The 26,455-nt window shown below is 40.3% G+C and overlaps 1 protein-coding gene across 7 annotated transcripts in view; it reads right to left on the reverse strand.

Annotated features, from left to right (window-relative positions):
* ECSCR (endothelial cell surface expressed chemotaxis and apoptosis regulator) overlaps positions 1-26,455 on the reverse strand; it is a 516,073-nt gene that overhangs the window by 62,720 nt on the left and 426,898 nt on the right. For all 7 annotated transcript variants that reach the window (XM_044069006.1, XM_044069007.1, XM_044069008.1 and 4 more), the window contains one exon: positions 17,581-17,651. In XM_044069006.1, the coding sequence (XP_043924941.1) occupies positions 17,581-17,651 (71 nt within the window). The remainder of the gene's footprint in view (positions 1-17,580; positions 17,652-26,455) is intronic.

Below are 26,455 nucleotides of genomic sequence, written 5' to 3' on the forward strand. Positions count from 1 at the left end.
TACATTACATCCACTTAACCTTCCCTCTGAGAAGTGCCTTATACATTACATCCACTTAACCTTCCCTCTGAGAAGTGCCTTATACATTACATCCACTTAACCTTCCCTCTGAGAAGTGCCTTATACATTACATCCATCTCATACATTCTTAATTTCTTCAGGAAGACTGTTACAGGGCTCCATTACTGCTTCCATGTAGGAGTACTTCCTCACATCTTCTTTGAGCAGTCTGACTTGTACCTTCAGAATGCTGTCATCTTACTCCAATAGATCTCATTTTTTTTGAAATACAGCTCCCACTGGGATTTTGTGAAGTGCCTGTGAGGCTCCCCCTGGGATTTTGTGTATTTCCTTAGAGGTCCATAAGAGTTTCTGTTATGTCCCTACTTACCTTTTTTGGCCAAGAATAGAGATAGCGAGCACTTCCAGTTCATTCCATGGATGCTGAGAGACACTCTGACCATTTTTGTCAAGTGTCTCTATCTTTCCTGTCATTATAAAGATGAACTGTCCAAAACTACAGACAATATGCTACACTGGGTTTATACCAAGTATCTGTATGAAAAATAATGTCTTGTTTTATACCAACAATGCTTCTTCCTAATACAGTGCATTCCACCAACCATCCATGCCCTCGTTCTTCTAATTCATAAGTATTTATAAGGTATGTAGTTGAAGAGATCATGGAGGAACCTCCCCCAGTTTCCCCAAAACACTGTCTGGTTAAGAGGCTTGCTCACAATAACACACAGAAGGCAGATGAAAGCTGAAGGACTCGAACCTTGTACTAAAGGATACATCTTGTTAATAGCTCATAACCTTAATCCTTTGCATTAACTGCCAGACTGTGAGGCTGGATAGGTTATAAACTTGTAATACTGCATGCATCACAGTACAATGGTACTCCCAGCTGGTTAAGTGACTTGCTCAGAGTTACATAGTGGCCAAATTAAGGCTGAGGGGAATCAAACCCTGGACTAAAAGCAGCTTTTTACTAGCTTATAGCCCTTATCATGTGTACTAACTAAAGGAACATGCAAAGACAGTGCCCTCTTCCCTACTAAGGCAAATCTGGGGTGCCTAGGTTAAAAGCAGGAGTCATAACTACTAGGCTATATTAGAATAAAGCTTACCTGCCCCCTGCACACATGCACTCTTCAAAGCCTTTCTTATTTTGATGTTACTATTGCTTCTCCTAAAGAGACAACTATCCTGGGCTTCTGTTTTCTAGATGGATTCTTTTTTTCTTTTTTTTGCACTACATTTAAGAGGCTGCCTTTCAGATAATTTCTATAATCTTGCTACATTTCTTGTTCTTTCTATACCTTTGTATGTTGTACACTTTTGTGTGAGCACAAAACATGCTAGGTTTGCCTTTAGATATTGTAAATGACTAGCCTCAGTAGTGACCACTGTGGTGCCTCACTAGTGACCACTGTGGTGCCTCAGTAGGCATCATTCATTAATCTGACTGAACTTCATTTACTATAACCCTTTCTGTCCTATTGTCTGACAAGTGTTTTACCCCTGCCACCTTCCACTGGAACTCACATGAAGTCTATTTGATTTGTTCATAAACATTTTATTTGATATTGCATTAACCCAGTGACCTTTCCTGATGTATTCTCTTCTTAACAATTAAGTCAAAAAACTCAAATTTGTTCCAGTACCAAATAATACTTAAAACATGCAAGCAAAGAAAAAATATGGATTTTAGTTTGTATTACATGGGTAAAAAATATGTGAGACAATATTCAACAAGAATGAACATAAATTTATATGAAAAAACTAACAAAAATACCCCCACATGCAGTGAAGGGTTGTTCCAAAACCAGAAAACCACAACTTGTGTTTCCTTGCATGAAATAAATAAAGAAAGAAATAAATACATAATTCTTTACAAATTCACTATAGAGTAAAATATAAGAAAAGCAATATTTTTAACTATGTGTTACTAATGACACAAGGTGTTTACGTTTTCATGAAATTTTGCAGATATTCTATATAAGGTGCGACTGTCCAAAGTTTTGTGTAGAAGAAAGTAAATAGGTTATAAGAACATCTTAAGGATTTTAAATTAATAATCAAAACTGAATATTTACTGTTCACTTTAGTTCTTAGCATGTGTTAAATACAGCTATATGTTTTCGTTACTACAACAACCTTCACCTCAGAAATGTCAGTATGGTTAAGAATAATAGGTACATATCTTACAGCATCAAGTTATTTCATCAGAGTATGGAAAACCATTACAGCTGATCGAGTATTATTGGCTTGTCCTGAATGAGATCAAGGGAGAGCGGGATTCGGAGATTTGCCATTTCTCCACTGTAGTCTGTAATTCAGTCTTGGAAATTTTATATACATATATATATATATATATATATATATATATATATATATATATAGTTTTCTATCATAATCTTGAAGCAAACTCGGTTGAATGATCGTATCATTGACCCACGTCTGAGAAAAATGACAGTCTTGAACTCCAGCAATGTCGAATTACAAATTGAATGTGATTTTGGGACAACAGTTAACATGGGTCGAGATAGAGGTGAGATTTGTACTTCAACAATATCAAAGTTTGACATTGTCACTGTTTAACCTCCAGACATCGTTCAAAGTGGATTCAACCGAATTCACTTCAAGATTATGATAGTAAACCTATATATATATATATCTATAGTGAAATCCCGACCCTGAAAACACTGAGACCAGATGATCGAAACCCCGCAAAGACCAGAAGCGTGAAATGCAAAATCCTGATGTTAAGGGATTTTGCGTTAGCGCTTCTGGTGTTGCAGTTCAGGTAATTATGTGTGTGTGTAAGTGTGTTTGTGAGGGTTGTAGTGTGTGTAAGTGTGTGTTGTGACTGTGGTGTGTGTGTGTAAGGGACTGTAATGTGTGGGTGTGAGTTTGCATTGTGTGTCTGTGCGATCTCGGAGTTAGAATAATAAAGTAGGGGGGTGTGGGGGGTGCAGGGGGGCTTGCTCCCCTGCCTATGTCTAGTGTAGGATGCATTGTTTGGTTGTGGGGGGAAGGTGTGTGTATGTGTGTGTGTGTGTGTGTGTGTGTGTGTGCTGTTTGGTTGTGTAACATTCGCAATTTTGAATTTTGGGGTTTTAAATATGCGGTATTGTGGGGTTTTGGGCATGTGGTCTCAGTGTTTTAAGCGTAGGGATTTTGGGCATCCGGTATTTAGTAGTGATTCCATTATATATGTATATATATATATATATATATATATATATCTATATATATATATATATATATATATATATATATATAGCAGGGAGGGTGTGGGGACGCAAAAAAAAAATTTTTTTTTTGGTTTGTTTTTATGTTTTAAATTTTTCGGTCTTTGGAGGATCGAACATTTGCGGTCGATCATCTGTGGTTCAGTCTTATGACACTTCTCTGAAATATCATTCACCTGCACACACACACACACACACACACACACACACACACACACACACACACACACACACACACACACACACACACACACACAGATATGTATACACAAATCTATTATGTTTCCCTGATAGTGCAAATAGTAGAAACACAATTGTTGACAAAACAAGAGCAAATCATATTTCTTAGGAAATTCACTTAGTAGAATCACATTTGGTCTAAAACCAGATTAAATACTTCCTATGGCAAATTAGCCAAACAAATGTCAAATCTACACAACAGCAACAATGAAAACCACAATTGTTGTTTTCAGGAGGCAAGCCTTCCAGCACCCTGATGTAGGGGACAAGCTCCCACACCCCCAAACTTATGTACATCAACTTGAAGAAGGGCAAATCTGCCAAACCAATGATATTACTGCTGACACACAGTTAGAAATCACACCAGCAGTGATTTCCGTAGAAAATTATGATCCAAGTTCTGTACACAAGCACTATTTACTGACTATAACCCTTACAAACTGACAACCTCACTAACTTTAGGAAGCACAGGTCAGAAATATGAGGAACAAAATAGAATGTTCAACAAACACCCTGTCTTACTGGCATAAGGGTAGCAGTGTCCTGCCTTCCTCTCTACCTCCTTCTGGCAGTCTATCTAAGCTTAGATCTCCTCCAACTGCCTGTATGTGGGTGTGAAGGACCAATCATCTGGTAAGACCAGAACTGCCCTTCAGATCCACAGACAAGACCATTCAAGTTTTATTGCCATGGTAAGACAAGGATTTCTTGGTAGACTGTCCTTGTCTGGTTCACCTTGGCTACAGAGCTCAGACAAGAAACCCTTTTGGGTTTTATTCCTCCCTCTGTCTTTTTCTATCTATGCTTGAAATGTGTAGTCTGCTGATTTGCTTGATTTTTTTCTTATTAGAGTTTTATTTTTCTTACATTATGAGTTATATTGTTTATTTTAAGCTGATTCTGCCTTTATGTTTTTTTTTACTTTTTAACCGTGTTTTATGGCCACTGATGAATAACTGACTTTCTATATTAAAGCTGTTACTCACATTGCCTCATGTTGATCTGATGCACTCCAGAGATACAATATGGAAACAGTGTCCAAACTAATGGAAACCAGCAAGAACTGATAAAATGTAAACATCTTCGTAATCAGGTAAAAAAAAATAGTCAAAGATAAAAAAGAATACTATTAAAGACTGCAATCTAACCATAAACAAAACCCCCAAAATTGTGGAATTTCATCACATCAGTCCTTTACCTTGTCAGAAAAAGCAACCCATGTCCACATCCCGATAAACTTTCTCAAGAAATAGTCTCTCTCCTTAACTTTTTCTTTATAAATTCTATAGCTGACATTACTGCTAGCTTTCCCCATGCTAAAGGCAACACAAGCAGCACTGCTCCACCTAAAACATCCACTACCCTCCCTAACACTACAAGCATCCTATTCATCCATGAGCCCAACATCCATTTTACTCCCAACTTCACTCTTAATCCCATTTTTATCACAACCATAAAAATACTACTTCTGAAGCTCAAACCTCACTCTAGCGTACCAGACAATATACTCCCCGAATTTCTAAAGCTTGGTGCAGATGCCATTGCATTCCCTAAAATTATCCTTATTAATGAATCCATTAAGGAATCTCATGAGCCCAAATCATGGAAGAAAGCATTAATTCTCCCTCTTCATAAAGGTGGCAAAAACACTGATATCACCAACTTTCGTCCTAACGCTATTCTTTATCCTATCTCCAAAATCTTGGAAAAGTGCATTCACATTCAGCTGATGCACTATCTTCTACATTACCATCTCTTGTCTCCTAAGCTTTTGTTTTTGGTATAGATAACGTTGGCTTGAATCCAAGAGGGGGTCCCTGCAAGGATATTTTATAGGGTAAAGAGCTTAAATGGCAGTTAAAACTAGAGGCGTTACATCCACTGGGGTTGAATGAACATCTAAGTATAATAAGTTTATTAAACTTAGATCTTATGTTTTATAGTTAATGACAGTTGTGATACAATGTTAAAGGTATGACATTTTAGTAAGAGACATATTAGTATGTTAACAGCTCCATATTTTGTAATTGCACTTTTAAACATCAATTTTTTTAATTTATTATATACAAATGTGTATGTATATATATATATATTTTTTTTTCATTTTTTCATAGTTTAAGGACCATGTAGCAGTATAAGGTATTATGAAAATTTTAATAATATGTCATTTCATTAGAATGTTGGTCTTTTAGTTAGAGGTACCTTTAAGGTTAATAATTTTAACTTGATTGTTCATTAATTCATTTGAGGGTCATGTGACTTAATTATAAAGGTACTTAAAGGGTTTTTATGAAATGTGTGTTTAGATTCTGATGAAGTCCTATGCTACAATCAGATGAAAGCACTTAATCTTTTATTTTCTGCAAAATAAAAGTTTTGCCTTTATGGTGCTCTTGTCCTGAAAGCCTACTGGATTGGTTTTGTGTCATACTATATTCTACATTACCATGTCCTGTCTCCTAAGCTGCATGGATTCAGATCTGGCCACACCACAACAACTATCCTCATATCTTTCTTGGATACTGTTAACAGAGCACATGATGCTGGGAAAATGGTCTCTGCCCTCTTCTTAGATCTGTCAAAGGTTTTTGATACACTTTCCTACCTTTTACTACTGTCACAGCTCTCTAACATTGGACTTTCCCCCACCAATCTCAACGGATTTTCAAGCTATTTAGAAGACAGACAACAGGCTGTCAAATGGCAAAACTCTCTCTCTCCTTAACTTATCACCTCTACTGAAGTTCTTCAAGATTCCATACTTGGTTCCCTCTTATTCAGCATTTTCATTAATAATTTTCATTCATCTATGACCCATGGATCTCTCAATCAGTATGCAGATGAATCAACTATTGTATGTTCGACTGACTCTATTTCTGAACTTCAACTCAAAACTCAAAAAGCCTTCTCCATCACTGAATCCTAAATGTGTAATAACTACCTAGCCCTTAACCCAAATAAATCCAATATCATGTTATTCCCCCTTAAGAAATCAAACCTGATAGATAAAATCATGTTCAGTATCTATTCTCAAAGTAAGGCACAAATAGAACTTGTTAGCCACACAAAACTGTCAGGAGTCACCATAGATGAACACCTAAAATTTGATATCCACTTACAAGACAACATCTGAAAAACTCATCAGAAACTAGGAATCCTGTAGAGGTAGAACCAATTCTTCAGCCCCTTCATTAAACAAACCCTTACCTCCACTTACCTACTCCCCTTTCTCATGTATGCTGTCCCTCTACTTATGAACCTTCAAACTGCACTAAAGGACAAGCTTGAGACTTGTTATACTAGTAGCAACTAATTCCAAAAAACTTCACCCATCACTGTACTGCTCTACACTCCCAAAAATGGCTGGAACTACCAAATTACTTCACCTATTTGTAGTTAACTATAGCACACAAACTGATCTTTAAACCTTCAGATTGTCCTGCCCTTAGCGCAATATTCACTTACTACCTCCCAAAGAGGCCCCTCAGATATTAGAATCTGCAACTTCTGCAGGTTTACAAACCAAATCTTCCACCTGCCCAGCTTCTTTACTTCTACTCTTTAGCTAAAAATTGAAATGTTCTACCTTTAGCCATTAGAACAACTCCGCAATCCTGCCTGTTTCACCTGTCTTCCATCTGGAACTATACTTGCTCTCAGCCTCCTTAGAATATCTAATGATATTTTTCTACTTTTATGACATGTTTACCAAATTTTTCCTGCTCTAAATCACCTCAAAAAATGTTGTAATGTCACTTCTATTTGTTTTGCCACAGGACTGCTAATTGTGTTGCTACATTTAAGCTAACTTGTTGTTAGCTGTATATTACCAACGCATAAAATTCTACTTTTATTCATGTACTGAGGAGCTTTTCTTCCTGGGTCGCCACTGAAAATGGGCTCTGAATGGCCTAGTGAACTTTCCCTGTAAACAAACTGCAACTAAATAAATGGTATAATAACAGAAGGAGATAAAGAAAAATAGGTACATAATGAGGACAGGGGTTAGAGGATGTAACAAATCAGGCAGTGTTGGGGAAGTGGGTATAGGCATAATTAGAATGGAAATGGAAGGAAGGAAGAGATGGGATGGAGATTAGTAATAACTTTATTAATTAGGCACATTACAGAAGAGGATAAATTCAAGTGACAACAGAATTAAAGGCATGGTTATAAGGATCCCCATGACCCCAGTACATGTTAACATAGTGCAGGCCCTGTGGGAAAAGGATTGGATATCTAAAACTCAGTATTTTAAAGGATTCATAAAGAACCCTAACAAGGCCCTGTCTCTGCATTGTAGCTTTTCACTTCTGAGACACAGTAGCTGCAATGAGGAAAGAAAGCATTACTGGTTTATTTGCATGTCTCCAAATCACCATTAACTACCACAAGTGCAGATCAGTACTTTCTTGTGGTAGTTGGTAGTGATGGTAGCCTTGTAGTAGCTCAGGCACACCCCATAACTCTTTCACACACAAATATACGGTAAAACACACATACACATACAGCCACATATCACATTCCTGCCTCACTGTCATAAGTTCCACAATGCCTCCCTTTCCCTGCCCTAGTAACATATCTGTCAACTTATTTGTTCAAGAATTAGGGACAAAAACAAATATAATAGAGTAACAAAGTCTCAAAATCAGGGACAATGTTTACATATTATTCTAATTCACTTAAAACTTTAATAGCAAAAAAAAGGTTTGTAGCAACATGCAGTTTCTGAACAATAAATATGAAACTCTAATCCGAGTCTAATGCCTGGAATTTCTATCTGACTGTTGTCATCCTCAGTGAGTTGTAAGAAAATCAAAAGCTTTTTCACACACAAGCAAAATAAGGTACACTCTGCAAAATTAGGGACAGTTGAGATGTATGCCTGCTACTTCATTGATAATTACACTCAGTCCTTAATGCCAGATATTTGAGTTTCATACTCCATGTCCTTCAGTAAATGCATAATACACTAACTCACTGTCCCTCTATGCTAGTCTCTCTTCTGACTCTTAATACTTTGAAACTAATTAACTCACTTTTTACTTACTAATGTATTCCTTTCTCTTTGTATATGACAACTTTCAGTCACTTGTGTGCACAGTTCTGCAGCTGCTGTTATATCCAACTTCAAAACCATGCAGTTACATGACTTATTTTAAATATCTGAGTACATATGTAAACATTTAAAAATGTAGGTACCTTTATGTATTTCTCAATATCTGCACTAAACAAATCACCCAATTTCTACTCTTTCTGGATATCTCCTGAACAATGAGATATACGCTGTGACACTGCCAGCACAACTATTTGGAATTTTGTAAATAACTCTATGTCATTTGTGAATATTAATATGATTGATACAGAACGGTATGTTATGTACTGAGCTTCAAGAATGTAACCACATTCTTGCACACACCCTGCTGGAACATGGAATAGTTGAGGCTAAGTTACTTTATAGCTGCACCAGAAACAAAAAATGTTATCTCTCAGTTTCAGTTCAGTAGCAGACACAATGTCTAGAGCTAGAAGTTTTTTGTATTGTCTTGGAGAGAAGTAATTACTAGGTTTAAATTGTAAAAAGTGTTTATTGCTTTATGACTTCCTAGCACCTGCACAGTTCTGAGAGATATGTATTTTTAACACAGAGAAGTTAAATTTTGTTAAGTTTCTGTTTAGCCTGGGAACTGAAGTCAGGTGACAAAGAGTGATGCCATCCAAGCTAACCCAGCAGTAATATTTGATATTGATTTAAGAACTCTCTCTCAGAGAGAGACTGTGCATTTTGTATTTTGTCTTCAACTTAGCAAGAACATCCACTCATCATCACCATCTGCACTTGCCTTGCTAATAGTAAGTAACTAAGGTACAGTAATTTCTTTTAGATATAGTTAGGAATATAGTAAAGATTAGTTTAGATGTTTTCTATATTTATTTGAGACTGTCCTGCTATGTTGTTTTAAAATATTTCCTGTGATTTTGAACTCTGAAGTAACTGTGTTGTATTTACTGAGTATTGTCTTGATCTTCTATTATTTATTATTAAATATATTTAAACCTAGCTTTGTGGCTGATATTTGTGAGATATATTTAAGCTCTTAAAGTACTTGCATATGTGTTTGGTGACACTATACAGGCCACTCCTAAATACCCTTGCAAGTCTTGGTCAAAACTACCATTTGGATTAATAGTAACATACAGATTGGACACCCTTTTAAGGGCCTTATAGTAGCTGATAAGGGTGGCTGGTGGCAGCTGAAACTACCGTATAGTTTTGGCAGAAGGGGCATAGCTAGTAAACCTGTGTGTGTGTGTGTGTGTGTGTGTGTGTGTGTGTGTGTGTGTGTGTGTGTGTGTGTGTGTGTGTGTGTGTGTGTGTGTGTGTGTGTGTGTGTATACTTATCATCCTCCTAGTGTGTGTATGTCCCTCACTGTTGCCAGTGGTGAGGATTGAGACTCCTTGATTACTGGGCCAGTGCAGGAGCATCACATATTAATTGATAGGCACTGGTGGGATATCCACATCACATATTAATTGGTTTACAGTGGAGAGATAGCCACATCACATATTAATTGGCTTGTAGTGGTGTGAATATTGACTTCCTGTAGCCTGTCCACAGTGGTTACTGAATGTGTTTGTACTCTCAGTCAGCCATGCAGTGAGCATTCAGAGTTCATATCACAATTATTTTATTTTTTTTTAGCTTAGTTAGTCATGGAGAGCAGGCAAGCATGTCAGCAGAGGGGTATGGCAAGCTGACAAAGAGCCAGTTGGCTGAGAGGTGCCAGGCTAAAGGACTGGTGCATGCCAACTTGACTAAGGCAGAAATGATTGTAGCTTTGGGCTCACCTGCATCACAGAGCAGTGATCAGGAGGGCAACCAAGCTGGTCTTAGAGATGTACAACTCTCAGAAAATGGACAGCTCAGCCTTTCCACACAAGACTTAAAAATCCATCTGGAGTTAAAGAGACTTGAGCTGGAAGCCAAACATTTGGAAATAGAAGCAGCAGAGAGATTGAGACATCTAGAGGCTGAGTAAAATAAGAAACTGCATCTACAGGTGGAGGAGAAGGAGAGGCAGAGGCAACATGAAAAAGAGATGCTGACTCTTCGCCAGAGTCATGGAGGTAATGGGGAAGGGAGTAACTGAACTCCAGAAGCAACAAAGGTCAGTAAATTTCTTCCACAATTTACAGAGGGGATAATTTTGATAGTTTCATTCATATGTTTGCAAGAGTATTTAAATAGTATAATGTTGACCAAGGCCTTTGGATACGGTTCCTGACCCCCTTACTCCATGGTAAAGCTGTAACTGCTATTTCTAAATTGTCTGATACCGGTTGCTTAAATTATAATACAGTCAATATGTGTTTGTTAGAATGCTTTAAGGTAACACCTGAAGCTTATAGAAAAATGTTTTGTGAGCATGGATTCAAGGCAGATGAAAGTGTGTCTGAATATATCACTGAACTAAGCACTTATGTTCATAGATGGGTGAGTGGATGTCAGGTCACCACTTTTGAAGGGCTGGCAGACTTTTTGGTGAGGGAGCAAGCCCTTAGCATTTTGCCTGAGGACATGAGAATCAGGTTAGCTGATAGACAATGGCTTACTGCAGATGAGTTGTGGAAGAAGGAAGACCTATACCTAGCAAGCAGGGCATCACTGCAGAGGAAAGGGACACCCAGTGCTGGTCCTGGGTCTAAGGGAACCCATGGTGGGCAGCTCAGACTGCCCGAACAGAGTTTGCCAGTAGCAGGGAAAGCCACTAGTCCAGGTACATATCCATGACCAAGAGTTAAATGTTTTAAATGCAATCAATGGGGCCATGTAGCATATAGATGTCCATGGAGGCAAGGTGGGGAACAAAAGTTGGGAGGCCAGTAAATGGAAATGACAGAATACCAGCAGTGAGCTGTCTGGAGACAACAAGGGTACCAAACTACCACAAAAGGTTATATCCTATCTTAGTAAATGGGAAAGAGGCCATTGCTAAGAGAGACACAGCCTCTGACCTAACTACTGTGAAACCAGCAAAGGTTAAAGAGGAGCACTACTTGCTTGGGCAGTCTACTCCAGTCAGAGCTTTAGGAGGGACCCCCATTCCCAATACCTTTGGCTAGGGTTCACCTTGACTGGGAAGGTGGGAAAGGAAGCCAGCAAGTAGGTGTATTTGAGAATATCCCTGCAGATGTCCTGATAGGGAATGACTTTGATAATGCAGTACCGTGTGTGCATGCAGTTACATGCAGTCAAGCTTGGAGACAAGCATGTGGGTCTGGTAGCCTGGGGGAGACCCAGACAGACCGCATACTTGCAGCCAGGACTGGTGAGGTGGTTACTTCAGGGAGCGAGCTACCCTGTAGTAGTGAGACTGAAGGTGAGCCAAAGCTGCTTGTGGGTACTGATGTTCCATTGGACAGAGTGAGTGCAAGGACAGAGGTGAGTAGTAGTACCAGGCTGACAGTAAGGCAGCGCTGTCAGAGAATACCAGAGTTCTTGTGGAAGGGGAGCTGGGAAGGGTTACTAAGAGAGAGTTGAGACAGGCGTAGGTCTCAGACCCTACATTACAAGGCCTGAGGGAGGTAGCAAGTGAGGCACCTGATTTTCAGGGAGAGGGGGAATCTGTATACTGGGACAAAGTGTTACTGTATAGAGAATGGACCCCTTGAGCTAGAGGGTGAGAGAATACAGCAGCTGGTAGTGCCTAGAGCCTACCATCTGGCACTTCCAACCATAGGTTCATAGGTAGATACCAGGCTATCGGCCCTGGGGCCTATATAAGCCTAGCCAAAAAGGTTCCCTGGCTTTTGCCACCCAAGAAAATTATTTTCCTGTGCCCCTGTCAAGCAGTGCCACAGAAGTGATCCCCAGGGTGAATTTTCTATTTCCCATCCAGTTGTCAAGATTTTTCTTAAAGAAGGCAAATGAGGAGCTTTGCTTGACATGAATGGGCAGTTTGTTCCAGAGTATGGGAAGTCTCTGGGACAAGAATCTATCCCTCCAGCATGTTCTGTTTATTGTGGTGACAATGTTTAGGTCCCTAGAGCATGTGGTTTGGAGAGATTGGGATTTCTTTAAGTATAGCATGTCCAACAGCTATGGGTTTGACACAGCTTTGTATGTTAGGTAGAGATTACCTCTGAGTAGGCGATATGCAACGGAGTAGAGCTGGAGTTTTTTGAGACAGTCTGCGTATGGCATCTGTTTGAGGCCAGTAATCCTTTTAGTGAGGTATTTCTGTGGCCTTTCCAATTCTTGTAGGTGTCTTGTGAGATACATGCCAAACAGGACATTGCACTCTATAATGGGTCTGATGAAGGATGAGTAGAGAGGAACAATGATCTCCTTTTTTCTAGAGGAGAACCTTTTTGTGATGAAGTGTGCCACGTAGAGGGATTTCCTGACTACTGTGGCAATGTGGTTATCAAAAGAGAGACTACTGTCTACCTGTGTCCCGAGGTCTCTTATCACACTTTCAGTGTTTAGTGAGCTACCGCCTATGTGGTAGTTCATGGGTACTGAGCTTTTCCCAAAGAGGATGACAATGCACTTCTTGGCATTGAGCTTGAGGCCATGACTCTGACACCAAGCATCTGTCTCTGTGAGGCCCTTTTGTAGAAAGCCCATGATATTCCCTTTGCAGGTCATATGGACATAAAACGTACAAAGAGATGTATTATGCAGACCTTTTATTGACCTGGTATTTCCAGAGATATAACAGGGTACTGCAGGACCTGTGAGCAGTGCCAAAAGGTAGGCAAGGCAGGAGACAAGGTGAAAGCTCCTTTGATGCCTTTGTCTGTTATTGAGGAGCCATTTCAGAGGGTAGCTATGGATATTGTGGGGCTTCTGAGTACCCCAAGTTCCACAGGGCAAACGTATATCCTAGTGGTAGTAGATTATGCTACCTGATACCCTGAGGTGGTGACTGTGTCCTCCATTGAGGCAGAAAAGGTGGCAAATGCTTTGTTAGAGATTTTCAGCAGGGTAGGTTTCCCAAAAGAAATACTTACTGACAGAGGTGCCAGTTTCACATCAGACCTGCTGACTTGTCTGTGGAAGCACTGTGGGATGAAGCAACCAAAGACAATCCCCTACCATCCCCAGAATAATGGTGTTGTTGAAATGTTAAACTCTACACTCAAGACAATGCTACAGGCATTTGCAGACCAATTTAAGAGGGAGTGGGACAAATACTTGACCTATCTGTTGTTTGCTTACAGACAGGTGCCCCAGGAATCCACAAGTTTGTCACCCTTTGAGTTGCTGTATGGACATAGGGTGAGGAGACCTCTAAATTTGATTCAAGATGAGTGGGAGAGAGAGTCTGAATCTCACAAGGAGTATGTTGTGGCATATGTTCTAAACCTCAGGACAAAGTTCAGGGAATTCATGGGCTTGGCCCAGGAGAATCTGGCAGAATTCCAACAGCAGAAAAAGGTCTGGTATGACAGGAATGCTAGAGTTAGAGAGTATGCTGTATGGCAGCAGGTAATGGTTCTCATTCCTGTCAGACACAACAAGCTGCAGGCAACTTGGGAGGGACCCTACAAAGTGGTAAGTGAGGTTAGTGATGTTAACTACATTGTAGAACTGTTAGACAGAAGGCAGGGGCACAAATTGTACCATGTTAACATGATGAAACCTTACCATGATAGGGAGGCCCTTGTGATGAGTATTTGCAGTGGATGGCAGGAGGAGTCTGAGGGGCATCTGGTGACTGATCTCCATAGGGTGGATCGAACTGACACCTTAGTGGAAGGGATAGCAATGTTCTAGCAGATATCCATTACCCAGGTTCGAGAAAGCTGAGCAATGTTACATGAGTTTGGGGGCATGTTCACTAGGAAACCAGGATGCACCCACCTGGTGCAGCACCATGTGGATACAGGATCCCAAAGGTCTTTTTAGCAGGCTCCCTTATAGGGTGTCTGAGAGAGTCAAACAGACTCTGAGGGAGGAGCTACAGGAAATGTTGGAACTAGGTAGTAATTCAGGAGTCCAGCAGTCCCTAAGCCTCCCCAGTGGTGCTGGTACCAAAGAAAGATGGCAGCACCAGGTTCAGGAAATTAAATAGTCACACAGATTCAGATGCTTGCCCCATGCCTATGACAGATGAAGCCCTAGAGCAGCTAGGTGAGGCTAAGTATCTTACCACTACTGATCTTGCCAAGGGTTACTGGCAGGTGCCCTTGACTCCCAGTGCTAGAGAGAGGTCAGCCTTTGTCACACCTTTTGGCTTGTATGAGTTTACGAAGATGCCCTTTGGGATGAAAATGCCCCAGTGACTTTCCAGAGGTTCATAGACCATATCCTAGCAGGAGCAGGATATTTTGAACTTGCTTACCTAGATGATATTGCTATCTACAGCCATTCCTGGCAAGAGCACCTTCAGCATGTCAGGGAGGTGCTGGGTAGAATACAGAGGGCAGCGTCGACCATTACACCCAGCAAATGTCAGGTGGATATTGCAGAGGTCTGCTACCTGGGACATAGAGCGGGGAGTAGTAAGATCAGGCCAGAATCAGACAAAGTGGAAGTCATTCAGGCATGGCCTGTCCCTGTTACCAAAAAGCAGATGAGGGCATTCTTAAGGACAGTGGGGTACTAGAGAAAGTTTGTCCCAATTATAGTCCCATAGCTGCTCCTCTCACAGACCTGACATGGAAAACAGGCTAGATAAGGTAGTGTGGACCCCAGCATGTGAGCAGGCATTCCAGAAGCTTAAAGGAGCTTTGGGAGGACCCCCTGTGTTAGCCAGTCCAGATTACAGCAAAGAATTTATTGTGCAGGCAGATGCTTCAAACCATGGGGTGGAGGCTGTACTTAGCCAGGTTTCCTCAGAGGGTGAAGAGCAACTAGTGGTATATCTCAGTCATAGGCTCCAACCCAGGGAAGAATGTATGCAGGTGTAAAAAAGGAATGTCTAGCCATAGTGTGGGCACTGCAGAAACTTCAGCCTTATCTGTATGGAAGGAAATTCACTGTAGTTACAGACCACAATCTTTTAACATGGCTGCATCAAGCCAGCCAGCAAAATGCCAAGTTACTAAGGTGGAACCTTGGTTTGCAAGCATATGATATGACAGTGCAGCACCACAGTGGGTTTAGCAATGCCAATGCAGATGGGCTGTCAAGACAGAGAACGGGGTGAGGTATTCCCAGATAGGGTCAACCCTCTCAAGCAATGTTTCTCAAGGGTCACTTGAAAAACTAGCTTGGGTTTTCGGAGGGGAGAAATGTGATGCTGCCAGCCTAGCTATCTGGAATTTTGTAAATAATTCTATGACATTTGTGAATATTGGTATGATTTATACAGAACTGTATGTTATGTACTGAGCTTCAAGACTGTAACCACAGCATACCCTGCTGGAACATAGCAGATTAACTTGCAAAACTTAAGAATAGTTGAGGTTAAGTTACTTTATTGCTGGACCATAAACAAAATATGTTATTTCTCAGTTTCAGTTCAGTAGCAGATGCAATGTCTAGAGCTAGAAGTTTTTTGTATTGTTTTGGAGAGAAGTAATTACTAGGTTTAAAATGTAATAAGTGTTTTATTCCTTTATGACTTACTAGCAGCTGCACATCTCTGAGAGATATGTATTTTTGACACAGAGATGTTAAATTCTAAGTTTCTGTTTAGCCTGGGAACTGAAGTCAAGTGACAGAGTGATGCCATTCAAGCTAACCCAGCAGTAATATTTGATATACTGATTTAAGAACTCTCTCAAAGAGAGACTGTGCATTTTGTATTTTCTCTTGGACCTAGCAAGAACATCCACTCCTCATCACCATCTGCAATTGCCTTGCTAATAGTAAGTAAGTAGGGTACAGTAATTTCTTTTAGCTATAGTTAGGGATATAGTAAAGATTAGTTTAGATGTTTTCTGTATTTATTTGAGACTGTCCTGCAATGTTGTTTTAAAATATTTTCTGTGGTTTTGAACTCTGAAGTAACCATATTGGATTTGCTGAGTATTATCTTGTTCTTTTATTATTTATTATTAAATATATTTAAACCTTTGTGGCTGATATTTGTGAGACATATTTAAGCTCTTAGCGTACTTGCCTATGCATTTGGTGACACTGTACAGGCCACTCCTAAACAGCCTTGCAAGTCTTGGTCAAAATTACCATTTGGATTAATAGTAACATTACACAGTAAGATTAGGCACCCTTTGTTAAGAGCCTTATAGCAGCTGATAAGGGTGGCTGGTGAAAGCTGGAACTATCTTATAGTCTGGGCAATAGGAGGCATAGTTAGTAAACCTGTGCCAGCCTTTCCCAGGGGTGTTTGTGTGTGTGTGTGTGTGTGTGTGTATTTGTATATCAATCAAATCTCAAAGTGTGTGTGTGTGTGTGTGTGTGTGTGTGTGTGTGTGTGTGTGTGTGTGTGTGTGTGTGTGTGTGTGTGTGTGTGTGTGTGTATCAGCCACTTGGGCAGGGACACAAAGCACTGGTTGGACAGAGAGGGTGCTGGAGATCTTAGCTTTGCCACTCGGCTGAGATCTCAACCCTTTAGCTGTGCCAGTGGGAAGTCTTACTGGGGATCTGGAGAGAGAGGGAGAAACCAACCCCAGACTGACTATGATCTTTGTGTGCTCTTAAGGGAAATTGCACTTTACTGTGTTTGTACTTGTTGTCCTCCCAGTGTGTGTACATTCCTCACTGTTGCCTGTGGTGGGGATTGAGGCTCTTTGATTACTGGGCCAGTGCAGGGGCATCACATATGTCAACTGTGTGCTTACCTAGCTGGAAGGCAAACATGTAAGTGGGGACTACTTTACGCAATTACTAAGGTATCCTAGAAAAAAAAAATATTTCACAACTGCCATTAATAAGTAAAACAAATACTGAAAGAGTAAAAGAAGGGAAGATCACATGATATATTTGTAAACATTAGTGTATGCATCTCCTGAATAAAATATCAGGAAACGCAGAAACAAGATTTCAACAATGCCTTATTCCCTGTTCTCTGCTAATTCCATCTCCTTTCATCAATTCTGTTATTTTTCTCAGTCTTCAACAAATACTGTAAACACAGGAAGGGAAAATGAGGAAAAGATACCTACTTTCATTGCACTCGAGGCTTTTCATGGATAGGAGGGTGATGTTTTCTGCTTCCACATTACTTGGTGGACCACTGTGGAAAAAAAACAGAAGTATATGAAACTTTTGACAAATGACATGAGGTACTGTTAAAATTAGGTGCTAGATAAATTTGTTCAGATGATCTGGAAAAATTCTCTAAGACTTGTGTCAGTTCTCAAACTGCAATGGTCCTTTAATGTCAACATCTTTTTATTCTCTTCATCTTAAGTTCTCAGCACAGCCCGACAAAGGTTCCTCACCTCTCTTATTAGCACCCAAAACACTTGCACTCAAATCAGTCTCCATTTCTACAATCAAAAAAGTATTACTAACCATAAAACATACCATCCTTGCCCCTAATAACATACCACCTGAATACTTAAAAATTGCTGCGGATACCCTAGGTTTCCTTGTCCATCTGAATTAAGTGCTCCATCACAAAAAGGTATGTCACAAATCTATGGAAAAGGTGCTACATTTTTCTTCTCCATAAAGGTAGAAACTGATATGAGCTCTCAGACTTCAGGCCTATAGCCACACTGTCTCCACTCTCAAAAATTCTGGAGAACTGTATCCAGCCACAACTCCTCAGCTTTGTGACTGACAGCTGCCTCCTTTCCCCGACTGTTAACTAATATCGAAACTCTGGGAACTTAGTCTCAGCACTCCCTCTAAATTTAACCAAAGCTTTCGTCTTGGTATCCCACCAGAAATTGCTTCAAAAAGCAAGATAAACTATACCCCTAAATGTGAACAAATACCTATTCATACCTTGTATCTCCTCACGCTCCCTTCTTTACTTCTGTCAGTTTCTCTCCCATGGCTTTCTCTCTAAATATGCCATAAACCTGCTTTTCTTTCACTTTGTATTGCAATTCCTGTTTGTATTATACCAACTTACCTTTAACTTCTGTATAAACTGGATAAAAATGTCTCTATTAAATCATTGTCATATAACTTCTATCTATTCTTAATCAATGTCTTCATATTGTCTAATTTGGTATAATTATTTAAAATGTATATGTTTTTTGTATTTTTTAAAGACTGTAATATTATGGTTCTTAAAATGTTTTGTAATACGTTGGAGCTTTTTCCCCTGGGCCTCCACTGAAAATGGGCTGTTACCAAATTGGGCTTGCCTGGTAATCAAATGTCAATAAATAAATAAATGAATGAATGAACAAAAGCTAATTATCTTAGTTCCCCATTTACTTCTCAAATAGAAAACAGAGTAAAATGGCAAAATGACATCTCCTCTTTCATTCCCGTTACAGTGGGTGTCCCTCAAGGATCCATTTTAGGTCCCGTTGTTGAATATATTTATTAATGATGTACTACTGCTAAAATATATTCTCTTTGTTCATTTTCTTTTTATTTTTCCTTACTCTTATTTTTATTTTTGCAATCCACATTATTTGGTAGGATAAGTACTTAGCTTCAAAACAAGTGACTATCGTACACTATGCAGATGACTCAACAATTTTCTGTCCTTCTAAAAGCATATATAAATTAAAACAACTCTCCAAGAGTCTTTCTCTACCATAGATGCCTGGCTGTCTGATATGCTGCTCCTTAGCCTTAAAAAAAAAAAAAAAACATCCTAATTACCCCAAAACATTTGACGGACTACAAAAATACTTTCAAAATCACTTCCTCTAACAACACCTACATAGAATTAGTAAGTAAAACTAAGTTTCTAGGCATCACTTTTGATAAAAGCTTAAAATTTGATCATCACTTGAAACAAGCAGTAGAAACAATCACCAAATGCTAGGTGCGCTCTATGGAGTCAAACAGTACCTCACAGGTAATGCCAAAAAAAAGGTATTGTTCAATCCCTTCTCATCCTTACAATACTGTATACTGCTTCTGTTTGATTAATCTACAATCCACTCAACTCTCACTTTTGGGACAGTGATATAATAAAGTGACAACATTTGCCACTAAATTCATTATAAGACAAGTAAAAATTCACCTGAACAGCCAAAAATGGACTAGAGAAGTCAAACGTTGTAGAAGCAAGAGAAGCAATAGTCCAAAGCTGTCAGTTTGCAAGAGAAACAATGGTCCAAAGCTGTCAGCTTGCAAGAGAAACAATGGTCCAAAGCTGTCAGCTTGCAAGAGAAACAATGGTCCAAAGCTGTCAGCTTGCAAGAGAAGCAATGGTCCAAAGGTGTCAGCTTGCAACAGAAACAATGGTCCAAAGCTGTCAGTTGACTTTCATTATAGAACACATCAGTCTGCCCTTAAAAAAAACTTCAGTGGTTACAGCTAAGGTTATCTTATACTTTCCAAACTACTCATGCCTTAGTTTGAAAAATATTCTCCAAGTGTATAACCCAATCAGACAGGTGAGATCCACCGACATATTACTGACCGTTACAAAGGCTAACAACTGAGATGGTGACTTTTTGTGCTCGTCTTTCATGGCCAAAAATGGAAACTTCCTTCCCCTGTAGTAAACACCAAATGTTGTAAGGCACAAACTATAAAATCCTCTAAACATGCACAACTCTCGGTTGATGAATGTCCTGCTTCTTACTATCGCCTATTCTTTCCAAGCACCATACCCTTAGTTATTGGCCCACAATCTCCTCCTCATCCTCTAACTCTCCCTCTCCCCCCTTTAACCTTCTACATATTCTAAAACAGCCTTTTAGCTCTTAATACTAATTCTCCATTTCCTCCTTTTCTGTCCTTCAGCCAGGTTAATTTCCAAATATGTTTCAATGCTCTTTACATGATGTTGCTATTAATTAATAATGTTATGTTTAAATGTGGCATATTTATTGATTACTTATATACCTCTGATTACTTTAATACCTCTATTTATTATGTTCTTTTTGTAATGTAATGTTGGAGCGTTTCTCCTCGGGTCTCTGTGTATCCCTTCAAATTACTTCCCTTGTATGTGAGAGCTGTGGTCTGAGGCATATCGAGATTTCTAACACCATTATTAATTTATTCTTTGTTGACTGGGTCAGTCCCACTAGGCTAGTCTTCTTTTTTCAGGGGAGACCCAAAGTTGTAGTACTACTAAGGAAAATTTGGCCTGGATATTTGGGAACTTCTCCTACTCATTACTGTTGTGTGTGGAACCCATTTTGCATGAGCACTTCCTGTTTCCATTCCAGGTCCAGAGGCAGCCCAGAGAAACAAGGAGGTAGATGGAGAGGTGAGATAAATGGAAGAGAAAACAAATATCGAGACTGAAGAATGTGTGTAGGATTCTGGGGACATATTTCAAAGAAATGTGTTTGATGTAGATGAATCAGCAAATAATGCCTGTATAATTACAATCCTCCAGTTGGGAGGGTTGTGGGATGATTTAATTAAATAAATGATGATGCAGAGTGAGCCAGAAAATTAAGGAGATGTTTCCTGACATTATGGAGAAAATACAAAAGGATGATGCAGAGTCACTCCCAAAGAATAGTGGTGAGATGGAAGAGAAATCATATGCAGAGAAAATAAAAGAAGGCAGAAGGGGAGTAGCAAAAATGATGGCAGAAGAAAATGATAAATGGAAGTATATGGTAAAGATTAAAAGTAAAGAAGACAAAGACATGGACAGGTATGAAGTGTGGGATAATTTAATAGCTGCGTTGGGTGTAAAAGAACATGAGGTAAGAGCATTTATTGTTGTTAACAATGAGACATTTTGTGACATTATATTTGAGACTGTTTTTTCAATGGAAAATATTCTTGGAGAAGTTTTTCCATCTCTCTCAACTTTCTGATTTAAAAGCCCGCATTTGCACTTGTTTCCCCCTTTCTTGTAACTAGTCTAGTCTAAATACAGATTTGCTGTATCCAGGACTGTTTGTAAGCTCCTGAGGCGCCCAAGCCTTCTGTGTTGTAGGGTAGCCTGCTAGCTTATCAGTGGGAGTGGTCAGCACTAGGTAACCTATCTACCACGTAAGGAGTGGTCTCTGGCCCAGACATTGTAGTTATTGGCCATTTGGGCAGTTTTTTCATCTGTCACAACTTCCGGATTTAAAAGCCCGCATTTACACTTGTTTTACCCCCTCCCCCCTCCTATCACTACTCTAGTCCAGATACAGATTTGCTGTATCCAGGACTGTTTGTAAGCTCCTGAGGCCCCCAAGCCTTTCTGTGTTGGAGGGAAGCCTGTTAGCTTATCAGTGGGAGTGAAGCACTAGGTAACCTATCTACCACATAAGGAGTGGTTTCTGGCCCAGAAATTGTAGTTATTGGCCGTTTGGGCAATTTTTCCATCTCTCTCAACTTTCTGATTTAAAGGTCCACATTTGCATTTCTTTCTTTCCTGTAACTAGTCTATCTCAGATACAGATTCTTAGTTTTAGCACTTGAATTTGCTTATTCATGCTCAGCACTCGTTCAGAACTTGTAAGTACTAAATAAGCTGCAAATTACTACAGCACTCAACCTTCCTCATTACCTAGAGGAAAACAGTTTTTGTACTTAATTTCCTCACTTGCTTATAGAAAAACAGCTCTTGTACTAACTTTCCTCACTTGTCTAGAGGAAAATAGTTTTTTATTCAGGCATGTCCAAGGGTCAACTGCCAGTGTTCTCTCCTGTCTATCTGATGAATCTGGGCATCTTGGGGCAATGTAGCAATTGCCTCATGTACAAAGACAACCCTCTCCTCCTACCACCCAACACTACAACCTGTGAGAGATGCACTTATCTAGCCAAACTGGAAGTAAAGCTCTCTCCAACCAAGACTGAATTTGACAGTCAAGAGGAGAAGGTAAACACTTGCACCACACCACATTTATCACATAGTCTCACTAAACCTACACCACCAGAATCCACACATAGAAACACAAAAACATTTGCGGAGGCTCTCAATAATAATCTGTCTAAGCAACAGAGACCTCCAAAGCAAAAACACAAGCAACCTCCGCCTCCCCAACACAACCCAAATGACCCATAGCCCACAGACTCAGTATGCCACTCAACCACAGCCCATAAGGCAAAACAACGTACCCAACATACTAGTCATAGGTGACAGCTGTGATGGCTTAGTGGTTAACTGCTGTGACTGTAGTGTAGAAGGTCCTGGGTTCAAGACCTGCAAGGGCTGTTTATTGGGGTGGGTTTGATTCTCACATGGGGTAACTGCCTAGGCTTAAAATGGCCCACAATGGCAGTTAGCCTAGTACTAACCTATGAACCTATGAACCTCTATAGTCAGGCACACTGATGTCCCACTTACCAGGTTAAACAAGGAGAAGGTTACTGTCAGCTGCCTGTTGGGTGCCAGGATCCGCCACATAACCCAAACAGTCAGGTCACTCCACAACAAGTACAAATATGGCATTGTCATTGTCCATGTTGGTGTGAATGACCTGAGACTACCTCCCTGGACTACATGAAAAAAACATGGAAGAGCTCTCTGATCTTGTAGTGTAGGGAGGTATGACCATAGCCTTGAGTAGTATCCTGCCATCACCCAGAATGATACCGCAGTACAAGGACAAAATGTTTGACTTCAACAATTGGCTAAGCTTTTGGTGTCATTCTAAGGGGATCCAGTATCTGTCTGCCTAGGATGACATGGTCGACAGATCATAATGCTTTGCCAGAGATGGCCTGGCACCAGTCACCCCTAGGATTCCGGTTACTGGCTAAGGCTCTTGCCACCCTATAGTGCCTTTTTTAGGCAAGGTTCAAATGACAAATTTACCACCATAACAGGAACAGGCAAGCAAAAACTGAGGGTAATGCAACTCAATGCTAGAAATCTAAATCTCAAAATGCACTCCCTCGAGGCACTCCTTAAAATGGAGAACATTGATATCTGTGCAGTGACTGAGACCTGGTTCAAGGGTCCAGAGAGCACCCCTGCATTACCAGGCTATAACTCATACCACACTTTTCGCCCATCTAACCTGGACCGGAACATCAAAGGTGGAGGTGGGTCCATATTCATTAAAGATATCCACACCTCCAGGCTAGTTGCTCTGCATAATGCATCCAAGGTTATCCAAGTGCAACTAACTCTGGGCAAAACTGCAATCCAAATTGTAGCTTGCTACAGATCCCCCACCATGCCCCAGGATTCCCACTCCTCTTTTCTTGATATACTGGAAAATATTAGGGTTCAACCAAGCACCCTAATAATGGGTGATTTCATCTACCCCACCATTAACTGGGAAAACTACTCATGTACCAACTCCTTCATTAAACACTTTCTGGAATTCCTAAATTCCAGTGCCCTGGATCAACTTATCTATCCCCCCACCAGGGGCAACAATATCCTAGACCTAGTCATTACCAACTTGAGTGACCGGTGTTCCACACCTGAAGTCAACTCCTCATTGGTCAGATCTGACCATAAGCTAATCGCCCTAGATATCCACATCTCGCCACCACCCCCTATTAAGGAAATCATGGCAAACATTTCTCCAAAGCCAACTTCATGCTTAAGACAGAAGTGGCAAACTTCATGACACCCATGCAGATGGACAATACAGTTATGACTGCTGAATCCTACACAAATGCACTCCATAAGCACTTACACGAGTGCATGGATTGTGCTATCCCAAACAGAACCAAGATGCTACCCTCCAAAAAAAGAAAGCCAATCTGGTGATCCCCTGCCATAAACAAACTCTACAACAGAAGGAATAAGCTATTGCAAAAGAGAGTAAAATCCCATGAGCAGAGGAGCTCCATGGTCACTCAGTAAGAAGCTGAGATCCCTTATAAGATCATCCAAAGCTAGCTATGAAAACAAAATCGCCACTGATTCTAGGGACAACCACAAAGCATTCTATAGCTATGTCAAGAATCTCAATGGGCACACCCAGACCTGCTCTGAGTTACAGCACAAGTTACAAAAATTACAGAACCAACTGATATTGCCAACATCCTGGTAGATAGGTTCAGTGCTAACTTTACCCCCCTCATACCCCCAAAAGGGCCCATATCTATACAGGAAGAATGTGGAGTCCCTGTAATCACAACTATGCAGATAAAAGCTGCACTCTCTAAAGCCAAAAACACAGCATCCATGGGACCGGATAACATCCCAGGCTGCATTCTATATGAACTTCAGAACAAACTGGCTTCCCACCTAAGCACCATGTTCAATCATAGCCTCACATCAGGCTTTGTGCCCACTGAATGGTGCACAGCAACAGTTATCCCACTCCACAAATGGGGAGCCCTATTAGCCTGATGAGTCTGGTCTGTAAGGCCATGGAATGTATTATCATGGAACTCATAAACAAACACATTGGTAACCTCCAAACTCTAGACCCCACCCAGTTTGGGTTTGTGAAAGGCAGATCATGCCTCTTGAGCCTGATCGATGTCTTTGAGGCAGTCACCAAAGCCGTAGATGAGGGTAAGGTGGCTCACACAGCCTATCGACCTCACCAAGGCTTTTAACACCATCCCCCATTCTGGAATTATAGCTAAACTCACTAAACTAAGTATAAATCCCTATGTCACAAGATGGGTTGCCAACTGGCTCACTGACAGAAACCACACTGTAAAAGTTGCAAACTCCAAATCTGACTTCAAACCAGTGAAAAGTGGAGTACTACAGGGTTCAGTCCTGGGACCTCTCCTGTTTGGTATCTACTTCTCTGAAGTGCAGGCTAACACAGAAGGCCTTTGGCTAATGAAGTTCACATATGACTGCAAAGTAGGAGCCATAGTCAAATCCCCAAATGATGTGGACATCCTACAGAAGCGCCTCACTGAGACAGATGCCTGATGTCAAAGCCATGGCCTCAAGCTCAATGCCAAAAAGTGCACTGTCATCCCCTTTGGTGAAAACTCTGTACCCATGAACTACCTCATAGGTGGCAGTCTACTTAATGCTGAATTTATGATGAGACCTTGGGACCCAGGTGGACAGTAGTCTCTCATTTGATAATCACATTGCTACAGTAGTCAGGAAATCCTTCTACATGGCACACCTCATCACAAAAGGGTTCTCATCCAGGAAAAAAGAGAACATCATTCCCCTCTATTCGACACTCATTAGACCCATTATAGAGTACAGCGCCCCTGTTGGAATGTACCTCACAAGACATCTGCAGCAGCTGCAAAGGCCACAGAAGTACCTCACAAAGAGGATTACTGGCCTCAAACAGATGCCCTACACTGACCATCTCAAAAAACTCCAGCTTTACTCCATAGCATATCACCTACTCCAATGTGATCTCTGCCTAACATATAAAGCTATGTCAAACCCAGAGCTGTTGGACATGCTACACCTAAAGAAATACCAATCCCTTCGAGCCACATGCTCTAGGGACCTAAACCTTGTCACCACAATAAACAGGACATGCTGGAGGGATATATTCCTGCCCAGAGACTTCCCATATTCTGGAACAAGCTACCCATCTATTACAAGCAAAGTTCCTCATTAGCACTCTTCAGGAAAAATCTTGATGTGTGGATGTGAAATAGGAAATATACCCTGGGGATCACTTCTGTGGCTCTGCTCAACAGGGGCACAGGAAAATAACTTTCTTGGGTGGTGTAAGCTAGGGAACCTTGTTGGCTAGGCTTACTTAGGCCCTTGGACCTATAGCCTAGTACCTACTTATGAACCTATATGAAAAAAGAAAAGAATGTAACCCATGGAATTTTTATGTGATAAAAGAATTTAACAGGGAAACAAACAATAAAAATATTGCACAATTTCAAACAGAAGTAGAAAGAGAGACTTTGAAAGGACATTTGAAAACTTTATGTAAAGAAGTACTGGACATTGCAAAAGTTTATGAAAAAATGGATTTATGGGCTAGTGGCTGGGATTGTAATATTGTGTTAAAAACAGAAAGAGGAACAATTATGCATATACCAAACATGATATATGTGGAGGGCAATAGAGGTGCTGTAAAA

This window comes from Protopterus annectens, chromosome 4.part0 (assembly GCF_019279795.1).
Source record: "Protopterus annectens isolate FY-2018-M chromosome 4.part0, PAN1.0, whole genome shotgun sequence".
NCBI classification, from domain to species: Eukaryota; Metazoa; Chordata; order Ceratodontiformes; family Protopteridae; genus Protopterus; species Protopterus annectens.